The sequence below is a fragment of the Rhizophagus irregularis genome, chromosome 9, assembly GCF_026210795.1.
Source record: "Rhizophagus irregularis chromosome 9, complete sequence".
NCBI lineage: Eukaryota > Fungi > Glomeromycota > Glomeromycetes > Glomerales > Glomeraceae > Rhizophagus > Rhizophagus irregularis.
Genome location: NC_089437.1, coordinates 4,470,279 through 4,482,701, shown reverse-complemented (window position 1 = coordinate 4,482,701; position 12,423 = coordinate 4,470,279). Strand labels below are relative to the sequence as shown.

Sequence of the window (12,423 nt, the reverse complement as noted above, 5' to 3'; positions counted from 1 at the left end):
ATCTAATTACATTGGTATTTAAACAATTTGCATACACTTTCAAATGTAATACAATTGTAAAGCGATTACATGTTTGTGTATATAGAATAGGATTGACATTTATTTATACATATGCATGTAATAAAGTATATGCAAATTGTTTAAATGCTGGTATTTTTATTTTTTTATTTTAAGTATACAGTCAGCCCTTGATATAACAAAGTAGGTATTTAGGCTGATCAGCCCTTCATTATGAGAAAATTCACTAATGCTATAATGAATTATCTGGTATAGCAGAAAAATTTGGTATAATGCGGTAAAATATAGAAAAATCAAATACATTTGTAAAATGTCAGATCACAGAGGCAAAGAAATTTCAAAGCATAAATCATCCATTTTTTGATAAATGAATTAAAATGGTAAAATTGCTTATTTGGGAAAAATTTCATGAAAACAACATCAAATTATCTTTTATATTAAAATTTATCTTGCAAAAATCTTCGTTATACTAAAAAACAAATTCGTTTTAAAAGAAATTCATTATAAAAAAGGTCATTTACATATGTGAAATCATAAATTTTTCTTCATTTAACGTTATAATGCATTTTATTAGTAAAATTTGGTGGAATGAATTTTTTTTCATATGACTAAATGCGTATCACACTAAAGATTCATTATATCAGGATCCCAAAATATATATGTAGAGGTAAGGTGCATAATTGCGTCATCAACATAGAGAAATTTTATGGATTAGGTATTGATTTGTGTATAACCTGAGGATTTTTTAGCCACAGTCAGGCTATTAAAATGTGTATTTTTAACAGGTTTTTTGTTTAAGTAAGGGTTTATTTTGTGTATTTTTAGTAATTTGACTGATCATATATATATATATATATTTCATTGAAATAAATAAAAATAAATATAAATAACTATTAGTGCAAAAAAATGTGTAATACTTGCGTATTAATAAATACATTTATATAATTATGTGACATATAAAGTTATTAAATTTTTTTTAAAAAATAATTCTTCGATAAACGTGAAGTTTGATCAATAAAACAATATGTAAATCACATGATTATCGGTGGTTAGAAAATTAATTTGTGTATTTTTTCCAATTATCCAAAGTAAGGAGGTAATTTTGCGTACTAAACTTATAGAAAACCCTTGCATATAGCTATTAGTAAAAAGTTCGAATGTCACCTTACCTTTTTATATATATTCAGGGTCCTGTTATATCATGAAATTCGTTTTATCAAAATTCACTATAAAAAGGGTTGACTGTATATTTAGTATATTTTTTTACTGATCAATTTAATATCATTATATTTCATTAGTAATCAAATTACATCTTTAAATAAAATCAAATCACATTAAAGACTAAAAAATCAGATAAAAAAAAATTATTTAATTATATTGGCATTTTTTATCTTTATTTTTAAGTATATATTTAGTATATTTTTTTGCTGATTGAATTTAATATATACTTAAATTATTGGTAAATTAATTTTAAGGATATTTTGCATATCCAATCAAGATATTTTAAATATCCATTAATATTACAATTCAAAAAATTCAGTATATTTTTTATATAATTTAAAATAATTTATTATTATAAAATTCTATCTAAATAATCTGTCTGTTCAATTTTTAGTATATTTTAAGAATATTATTACTGTATAAGGATATTTTAACTATAAAACTAGAATATTTTAAGAATGTGGAATTTTTATAAGGATAGGAAAAGATAATGCAAATAATATTGGAAAAAGATTTGTTTAACAAAATCTATTTGATATTTTGATATTTGTTCTTATAAAACATTAATTATTAAATAATAGATACAAAATTCTGACTTTATTTTATTTACTAGGTTTTTTAATTAAACCCATTTTAAAAGATACAAAAAATCAAGAAGATTATTTAATTCAGAAGAATTGCAAAATTATTATAAAATTCTGATAAATTATATTGAATTACCATGGATAGAAAAATCTAAATTTGCTTGGCTTAAAGAACCTTTACTACTTTATATAACTAATCTTCTAAAATATGCTGAATACTTAATTAATTAAAGAGTTATAATTGCAGAAAATCAAAATTTGTTAACTTCTATTCAGTACATAAAAAATTTTTAGAAAAATTTCAGAAATCTTTTGAAAAATACTGAAATCTGCAGTAAAATGTCCAAAATCATTCAAGATTTAAAAAATTTTACCAGATTTTTTAAAAACCTTTTGGAAAATCTGGCAAAATTTGAATAGATTTTGTGTGCTGCCTTTATCCTTTAAACTATAAGGACTAAAATTAATTTTAAAAATTTTTGAATTTTAAAATATTTTAATATTTAGTGATCATAGAAAGATAAAATTATATTTATTATATTCCTCTTATTAAAATGCATTTAATGGTAATAAAATTATAACTTTAAAATTAATAAATAAAAAGTTATATTAATTTATAAATTTTTAGATTTTATAAGTTATCCTATTACATAATATTTGTAAAAGAACAAATTTTATTTTTATCAGATTCTTCTTATTAAGACACATTAAATGGTGATAATTTTATATTTCTAAAATTAATGGATAAAAAAATATTTCAATTTAAAAAATTTAGCTACTATTTGTTATAATTTGTCAATCATTTACTTTTAAAAAATCATTAATCAAATTGAATTTTTTTTCAATTTTTACTTAAAAAATACTATAAAATTTATTACAAAAATATTAGTTTATGTAATAAAATATTTTAAGGTATTTAAAAGTATCTTTAATTAAAAAACAAAATTGCAGGCAAATTTGGCTGTAAAACAGTTTAATAAGGGATATCTATGATAAAGGAAAAGCAGAATATATAGAAATTTTAAATGAAAATATATAGAGGAAACCTGAAATTATTAAAGAGTTTTGCATTTTTATAAAAGCTTTAGAGAAATTAAAATATTGGAAATCTGTTAATATAAATCAATTCTGTTCAGAATTATAAAAGTATGTATATACAATTTTATTATGTTAAATCACGTAATAAAAAATTTTACTATAAAAAAAAAATTCCTGAATTTTTGTAAAACTAACATGGATAGGTCACAAAAATCTAAAAAATTAATTTTGTTCAGTCTAATAAAAATTATTTTTGTCTGAAATATGAAGACATTTTACTTTTACGCATTTCAAATACAATGTCATTCTGTACTATATCCTGATTGATAAATGAAATTTTGTGTTATATATATACAAATTTAGTTATATGATATTACAGTATCAATAAATAAATAAGTAAAACTTTAAGCAGAAAGTGCTAAAGTTTTACTTATTTTAATAAGAAATAATATTGAAAAAATTATATTAAGGGTAAAAACTAATTATATTGTGATTTAGAACAAAAGTATTTAGTGAGATGATATCTTAGATAAATATTACACAAGAATTTGGGTATACACAGCATGCTGACAATTTTTTTTAGTATTAAATGTACAATTATTGATGATCATGTAATTATACTGAATACTTCAGATATTCTAACAGTTTCTATTTTCTAGTAATATTAAAATTTTGCCATAATTTTATTATATTTTGTAAGTAAATTAAAAATAATAAAATTTTAATATACAATAGTTGGTGATTATAATTTAAATATAAGGTTTTATTTTAAAATTTATTATTATATTTTTAAATATATAAAACTAATTTTAACACAGGGTGATTTAACTGGTGATTTAATCTGCTAGTAAATTTTATATAATTTTTATAATTTTGCCCAAATTTTCAAAAAAAAAATGTAAATTATAATTACAATAAAAAATGAGAGACATTGCCAAAAATATAATTATTATACTTTATAATATTCAAATAAATAAAATCTATGTAATTGGAATAAATAATAATATAGTAGGTGACACCATAAGACATCCAATAAAATTGGTGATCTTTAATTGCTAATAAAAAAATATTGAGAAATTATTTTTAAAAAAAACTCAATGCTAATTAATACTTCTTGACATATTCTATTTAACTATATTGTGATAATTAAAATCAGATTATTGTATCAAAAGTTATAAGCTTTTAAAAATATGGAATTTTATATATCTGATTCCAATTTGGCCTTGGCCTGCATTATAATATTTTAGCCAGAATTACATGTATATCCAATTTGGTCTTGGCCGCATTATAAATTTAGCCAGAATTATATATATATATATGACAAATACTTAATCATGATTGGTTGAAATGTAAGGTCATGTGATTAATACAGTCATGTGATATATTATATACGAAAATAAAATTAAAAAGTGGATGTCACCCACCGTACAAATAATTTTTTTTTTAAAAAAAAAATATTGATGTATAAAAATATAAATTTTGGGGGAGTGATTTAATCCAGGTTATTTAACCCAGAGGGCAAGTTAGCAAAACTCTTTTAAATTATTATTTATAAAAAAAATTATATTAATAGATTAATAATAACAAATTAATACATATAATTATATGAAATTTTTATATATTTGATTATTATTTTGATTATTAAATTTTTAATTTTCGCAAATGTATTAATTACATAGTCCAAAGACTAAGATCTAATAATTTATTGAAATTTCCTTTGATTAAATTCAAATGAGACAAATACGTATTGTATACAAAAGTTAATAATAAACATAGGTAAATCACTATGCAGAGCTTAGGAAAGCAGTTTTAACTATAAAGGCTTTCCTCTAGTTTAATACTCCTTGTATAAATTACAACCTATGTTGGTAAAAGTCTACGGTCAATAAACAATTCAATATTACATAAACTCATAACTTTCGTACATTTTTCTGTTACAACCTTCAAACGTCAAACGCCATTTAAATCAATTGATTACTTTATTTAAATTCCGTCTTTTTATACTAATATAATTATAATTGCCACGTAAACATCAAAGATTTTTTTAATGAATCGATTTTAAATCATTTATTATTTATAATATAGATTTGAATGTTCTTATCAGAGATAAAGTTGAAATGCATCGATTATTATAAATTACAAGAATCAAAACGACGAAAGACGAACATGGTTGTAGCTTCTAGGTATCCATGGATGTTTGGAGTGGCGAGCGCAAGATTCTTTGTGAAACAATACGATGATGTTTTTTAAAAAAAATGTTTAGTGCTTTTTGATCTAGTTTTTATTGGTTAATATCGATCAATTGATCATCTAATTGATCTAATCATTTGCGGCATTTTTGCATAATTACGTAACACAATCTTACTGTCAATATTTTTTTTCACGAGCGATATTCGATTACGGTGATTTGGTAATATTACTATGATTCTTTCGGAAGAATTTCTTTGTTTGCAAATTTGTATTCCTTATTCTGTCGGACAATAAATAAATATATAAAAGTTCTTTTTAGATTTATTAACAAGATTTTGAAACATTTAAGTATTTAAATAGGTCTAATGGTAGAATTGAATAGAGGTTCTGCATTATATTAACATAAAAGGTAATTGGATAGGGGGAACACAGTTTCAAATATAAAATATGAACCAATTAGCAAAAGAATTATCATAATAAATTGAAATATAAATGCAGGAGAAAAAAAAAAAATATTTTTTTTTTTTAATCGTAGAAAAAGAACAATGCAAAAATATCCTGAAACATGAAAATGTGAATATTTGAATATTTTCTAATTTTGAATAATAATTCACCAGAAAGCAGGTGATTACGTGATTACGTAGATAGAAAATTCGCATAATAAACGTTTCATAAAATCAATGGATCGGAATTTGAGTTTATTACATAAATTAAGTAATTTACCATATATGTGTAAGATCATCATTGTATACCTTTTAAGGGAAATAACTTTGAAATTCGAATATTTTGAATGGAAGGTCTATTCTATATGTGATATATGGATGGATACCTTGATACCTTTTATCTCAAAAGAAAAATCAAGTAAACAAAAAAAAAACAAAAATCCATTTTTTTACTTCAATTAGAATTCGCTTTTTTTAATACTAATATTATTGCAGGGTAAAATGCGAGGTAATGTAAATGCAGGTAAATGAACGATAAAAGTTTCAGATTTGTAGCAAAAATAAACAAATTATGAAACTTGGGGAAATCCAAACAATAGCGTAACACAATATAACGTGGACAATTAAAAAAAAATTTCGGCGCAGTAAATTTTTTTAAAAAAATAATTCAAATTCTAAAATCTTTTATTAAGAAAAAAAAAACGATCGAATATATATAATCAAAATATACAATAAATAAATTACAAATGATGTGTAAAAGATACATTTATAAACATTTTAATAGAGTAAAAAAAAAAAGTAAAAGAAAAAAGTGAAACGCAGTTTCCAACAAGATAAATTATTAAATTAATTTATATGTAGTTTAAATTATTAAGGGATAACCGTTAAATTTTGAGTCCTTTACCATCCCCTTGAGATTCGTTACCATCATCTACAACTTTTTGATCTACTTCATCATCTTTATTATAAGGTTTTAAATCACCACCATTAGAAGTAACGGGGATAGCATCTGTTAATAAAACATCTTGGTCATTAATATCAGCTTCTTTAGCACGTGCAATGAGATCTAAAATAAAAGATAAATAAATGTATTAATAATGGAGAATTTTCTCAAAAGATATGATCAATGATAAATTTTTAATTATTTATATAATATTTACCTGAACGAGGTACGGGAGCGGCAGAAACTGAAAGAATCATGGAAATCAAAACTAACAAGAAAGCGGAAAATACGATAAATCTTGAGTTCATCATTTTGTTTTTTTTTTTGTGATTTGATAAAATGTAAAGTAAAAGAAGTGTTTTTTTTTTCTTGAATTTGTTTGTTTAAACCAGTTAAACAAAAGAAGAAGATTTGTATGAAAGAAGAATTTGTATGAAGTAAAAGAAAAATGGGGTTTTTTTTCTTATTCAATTATTTTTTTAAAATTTTTGTTTTTTTGTTTTTTTAAATGAGAAATGAAATTTTTTGTTGTGAATTGAAGAAGGAAAATTGAAGCGTATTTATAACATGTCTGAGACACTTTTTTTCTTTAATCCTTTAATCTTGCATATTGATAATTTATCTTGAAACAAATCCTTGATTATAAAAATAAATATTATGATCAAAAAGTGAGAATTACATTTTCTAATTTTAGTACGTATTAACTCTAAGTGGGATCAGAGTAGATCATATATTGGGGTATGGAGCCGCAGCATTAACATTTCGTGTATTATGAAGTTGTTAGGTAATGAATTTTATGCTATTTCTGTCTCAATCTTTGAATTTTAATAGTATAAAAAGTTAAAAAAAAATTTATTGTTAATAATTAACTTTCGTTAAAATGAAACAGTAAACTTATTAATTATCCAAAAAAAGTTAAAAGATGTAATATTTTACTTTTTTTGATCAAATTTTTAGTTTTTTTTTTTCAAGAAAAAAATTTTATTGAATCAATTATTGTTTGACAAAATATAAATAATGTGAAACATTAAGAATTATTATTATTTAGAAATGTGAATTTATCATTTGGTTTCATAATTTGAAAGGTTATTTTTATCGGAGAAAAGTCAAATAATTTTTTTATTTAATTTTAATTTTCCAATATTATGATTTATAATTTGAAATAAATTTCTAGAATTTACGTGATAAAAAAATTTCTAATGTTTTATTAAAAGGTTCAAATACTTGAAAAGATAAAATAATGATAAGTTCATCATCAGATTAAATCTGGGTTATAAAAGATTCCGATCATTTTTGATCTACTTCCGATAATAAAAATTGAAATATAAAAAGAAAGGAGAGGTAACAATATGCAACATTTGAAACATTGAAACATTTGACCTTTTTTTTTTTTTTTTTTTTTTAAGAATTCATCCCTGAAAATTTTGTAAAAAAAAAATAATATGCATGGAGTAACCACGACAATTTTTTACATTGTTAAAAAATGATCGAGTCACGTTGCAAAGATCACGCGATAAGCGTAATTCTGACACATTCGATCGAAAGACTTTCTCTAATATTTACTGTGCATACATGTATTTAGTACGATAGTCACACACAAAATGTACATTGTCTAAATGATATATATAATAGTCACTTCGGCGCTAATGGCGTTAATAATAAATAAAATAAGAAATATCTTACCATTAATTTACAAATTATCAATTGTGGTTGATTAATTATTTCATTTAGCTCAGCAAATTTCACTATCATGTTCTTATTGTAAAAGACACAATAGTGACGCAGTTATAGTATTTATTACGCTAGAATATTCCAAATTGAATGGGTAGCATTTAAAAAAAAAAATCCCCCCCTAAACGGGTGTAACTTATTGTATAATATGGTAAGTTCATAATAAATAATGACTTTGTTTAGTTTATGGATATTCCTTTGTAATCTAAATTTGTACGCTCGGAGTTCGGGTTCGTACTTCCTATTTACTAATATTAACTTAATAATAAAATGAACGCCAATAATAATAGATAATTATATTATGATCTTCGACAAAAAAACGAATTGCCAAGAATATATCATACACTTATTTTTAGCTTCTCTTAATCGTAGGTTATCCGACAATTTCTATAATGGAACGGTCAAAAGCGAAACTCCGTTTTGTTAACTATTATTAACCGCAGAACCTCTGTTTCTTTTATTGACCAATTTTTCATTGACCGCTTTTTGTATACATTGTATACTGTAAAACAATAATTTTCTATAAATATTAATTATTTTCTCTGCATCATAATTCTTCCATCCTTTTTTTGGGATATCGTTGAAAAAAAAAAGAAAGGTTCTAACCTTTATTATTTTTAACATCGTTTCATACTAAATATAAAAATATATATATATATTTTTTTTGTAACCATGAAAACTATGAAACTTGTCTTCTTCTTTATAATCCTTCCTGCAGTCATCATTAATGCTGAACCTTTATTTAGTATAAAGTTGTCCAAGTCTCCTTCCACGAATATTGATGTTTATGATTATGCAAAGTATACGAAAAAAGCTGCTTTAAATAAATATTCAAAATTAAATTCAAAAAATCGTCGCAGTCTTTATCGTAGAGCTTCAAAACAGGATACAGTTATCTTAAAAGTTGAACAAAATGATATTGGATATTATGGAAAACTTACTATCGGAAATCAGGATTTTAATATGATTTTAGATACTGGTTCATCAAATCTTTTTGTTCCAAATAAGGATTGTATTTCAATTACTTGTACAAATCATAATAAATTTGATTCTGCAAAATCAAAAACTTTTAAAATTGCAGGTAATCCTTGGTCAATTAAATTTGGTATCGGTTCTGCTTCTGGTATTACTGGAATTGATGATATTAAAATTGGTGATTTTGTTCTTAAACAACAAATTTTTGGTCTCGCAAATGAAATTTCTGATGATAATGCAAATTTTGTTCCTGATGGGATTATAGGATTGGCTTTTGATGATTTAAATACTATGAATACTTCAACTTTAACATCAGCATTAGTTAAAAAAAATGAAATTAAACCAATATTTAGTTTTCATCTTTCTCATGCTTTAGATTTTGATGATCAAGGAACATTTACTTTGGGTGGAGTTGATGAATCTAAATTTACTGGTAAAATTAATTTTAATAAAGTTATTTATCCTACTTCTGCTACATTTGGTCTTTGGCAAATAAATATAGATGATGCAATTGTTGATAATCAACCAATTTCTTTTATTGGAAGAAGTGCAATTATTGATACTGGAACTTCAAATATTTTAATGCCTGAAAATGATGCTGCAAGTGTTCATAATTTAATTCCAGGTGCAAAATATGTTACTGATTCTAAATTATATATTATTCCATCAAATTCAACTACTATAATTTCTTTTAAAATTGGTGGTATTGTTTATCCTATTCAATCTAAAGATTTATGTATATCACCAGTAGATTCATTTCATTGTATTTCAACCATATTACCTATAGAAATTTTAGATGCTAATACTTGGCTTATTGGTGTACCTTTCTTAAAAAATGTTTATTCAGTATATGATATGAAAAACAAGAGTGTTGGATTTGCAACCTCTTTATAAAACAATATAAATGATTAGAACAATTTTAATAACTGAATAAACTTTTTTTTTTAAAAAAAAATAATGTATTTCAGTATTAGATTTAATAAATCTTTACTAAAATATTAATTAATATTATATTTGTTTCATTGTAATTTTTCTTAAATTTTATTTTAAAAAAAGTTTTATAAAAGTAAATTAACGCGCTTTATTAAATCACCTACTTTGAACGAAATAATCAAAGCAAGAACCAAAAGTAAACGGACTTCAAATTATATGGCTTCGGATTCCAATTTAAAAATCTGTAATATTAGATATTTAATACTTACTTTTATAGGTAAAACTTACCAATTCATTGGGCGTGATTTATTTCATACGTAGCACGTATAAAAGGTGACCTAAAGGCTAGACAATCACTTTGCTGAGTAAAAAAATTAGCAAAAATGATTGGGCACACGAGGGATAGATATGTAATAACATTCATTATTAAGTTTATTAATTGCTTTCTAAAATATCAATTCTAAAGTAATTTATCTTCTCTCTTCTTCCTAAATAAGCCATTCCATATCAAAATATTCACCAGTTATCTTTCCTAGTAATTTATCACATAGTATACGTGGTTTGATTTTAGATTGATAATTAGCCAGATTATATAATAGAGGCATCAATAACTTTGTAAGATATTCAGTTACGCCACTTTCACCTTGACTCAAGTACAATCCACCAAAGTAAGCTTTAAAAGCATTAGAGTATGTTTTACAACAAGCATCTTGAGATATATGATTATCCTCATGTAAATTTAGGCACATACAATAGGCGGCAAATAATTTATTACTATTTAAAAAATTAATAACATTTTCTAATGATTGATTAAAAATTAGTTTGAAATGTTCTAGGACAATTTTTGAGATAAATAATTTAAGTACACGATTTCCTAAAAATTCGTAACGATTCCATTGCATTGGGTACTCATTTCTTCCTTTGGCAATTCCACGAATAATAACGTCACGAATTTCTGGTAACGGTGGTAATCTAAGTGACATAGCATGATTTTTAAATTCTGGAGTTTTTATATATTTACCTATATTAAAATTAAATAAATATAAAGATGAATGAAGGATTTTAGATACAAAATATAATTTTTTTTTTAAAAAAAAAGAAACTTACAAAATAATTTAAATCTTGGTGGGTTATCATCTTTCGTAATTATCAATCTATCTATATTTTTAGGTTTAGTGATTTCGACAGTATTACAATTCTGTGACGTTCTTTTTTCATTGTTATTATGTTCTGTATTTATAAGAGTATTTTCTTTTGTTTCTTTCTCAATTAAAAAATTTTCATCAAGTTCAATAATATCCTCAATATCGGTATCAGATTCTATATATTCTTCCTCTTCATCAGAAGTGTCCATGTTTTCTATATCAGAGTTAACGATATTTTTTTCATCAGATATTTTCACAGTTTCTGAATCATAATCACTTTCGTACATAACTAAAGGAAGTATAGTACTTTCCTCCACATTTTTTGATGACTGATTTAATCGATCTACCTTATTAGATGATTGAAATTTTTTGTTTTCATTTGATTTATATTTAACCATCTTATTTAAAATGGTACCAATTATATTTTCAAAAGAATCTAAAACCTTTAAATTTGAGGAAAGAATTTTTGAAATTTCTTCTTCATTGATTCCTTGTGACATTCCTAACATGAATATAAAATTTAGACAAATTTGGTGTTGCTTTTCTTTACTAATTTGTCTTCCTTCATCTTGATCAGTCGAATTGATTCCTATATTATCGAGGCTAATTAATGGTAATTCCGTACTTCTCTTTACTGTATTCATTTTATATTCAACTAACAACTATAAATAGTAATAATATAAATGTAAAATTATAAAAAAAAAAAAGTTGTTAATATGATAATTAAGATACCTAGTCTATTGTCTATTGGACCAATTCTACTCTAAAAACAAAAAAAAAAATTCTTTAAAAAAAAATATTAATGTTACGAAAAAATTGGTTTTTTCATTACTATTTAATGCTATTTTAGTGAATCAAAAGCTAAAAAGACATGCTCACATTCTTAACTATTCTTATTAATTCAGAACATAAAGTTTCTATGGTAAAGCAAAGAAACTAAAAGATGGCACAAGAGTTATTTATTATGAGTACGGTTACACAGCCGCCACCCTATCAGTCTATCATCTGATCAAATCAAGAGTAGCAACATGATTACATTAAACTTTTGCGTTTTCTTGAATTCACTTTTAAAATATGGTTAAAAACTTATGATAAACACATATTCTACTGTATTAAATAGTTGAGCCCAAATTTTCTTCTGGATCATAATAATGACATTTATTGTGACTCGCAATATAACAGGTTTCAAGTACATTCATTGA

At 23.4% G+C, this 12,423-nt stretch overlaps 3 protein-coding genes across 3 annotated transcripts; 1 reads left to right on the top strand and 2 right to left on the bottom strand.

Moving 5' to 3' along the window:
- Window positions 1-6,148: 6,148 nt before the first annotated feature.
- OCT59_030032 (uncharacterized protein) lies at window positions 6,149-7,062 on the bottom strand. Its single transcript, XM_025312801.2, has 2 exons — window positions 6,655-7,062; window positions 6,149-6,560 (listed from the first exon to the last, which is right to left on the bottom strand). The coding sequence occupies exons 1-2, from the start codon at window positions 6,746-6,748 to the stop codon at window positions 6,379-6,381; spliced, it is 276 nt and encodes a 91-aa protein (XP_025188943.1). The 5' UTR covers window positions 6,749-7,062; the 3' UTR covers window positions 6,149-6,378.
- Window positions 7,063-8,816: 1,754 nt separating this feature from the next.
- Window positions 8,817-10,155, top strand: OCT59_030031 (uncharacterized protein). Its single transcript, XM_025312800.2, has one exon. The coding sequence runs from the start codon at window positions 8,841-8,843 to the stop codon at window positions 10,035-10,037; it is 1,197 nt and encodes a 398-aa protein (XP_025188942.1). The 5' UTR covers window positions 8,817-8,840; the 3' UTR covers window positions 10,038-10,155.
- A 330-nt stretch (window positions 10,156-10,485) lies between these two features.
- On the bottom strand, window positions 10,486-12,145 carry OCT59_030030 (uncharacterized protein). Its single transcript, XM_066146383.1, has 3 exons — window positions 12,101-12,145; window positions 11,184-11,883; window positions 10,486-11,097 (listed from the first exon to the last, which is right to left on the bottom strand). The coding sequence occupies exons 2-3, from the start codon at window positions 11,863-11,865 to the stop codon at window positions 10,565-10,567; spliced, it is 1,215 nt and encodes a 404-aa protein (XP_065995033.1). The 5' UTR covers window positions 11,866-11,883; window positions 12,101-12,145; the 3' UTR covers window positions 10,486-10,564.
- Window positions 12,146-12,423: the final 278 nt, after the last annotated feature.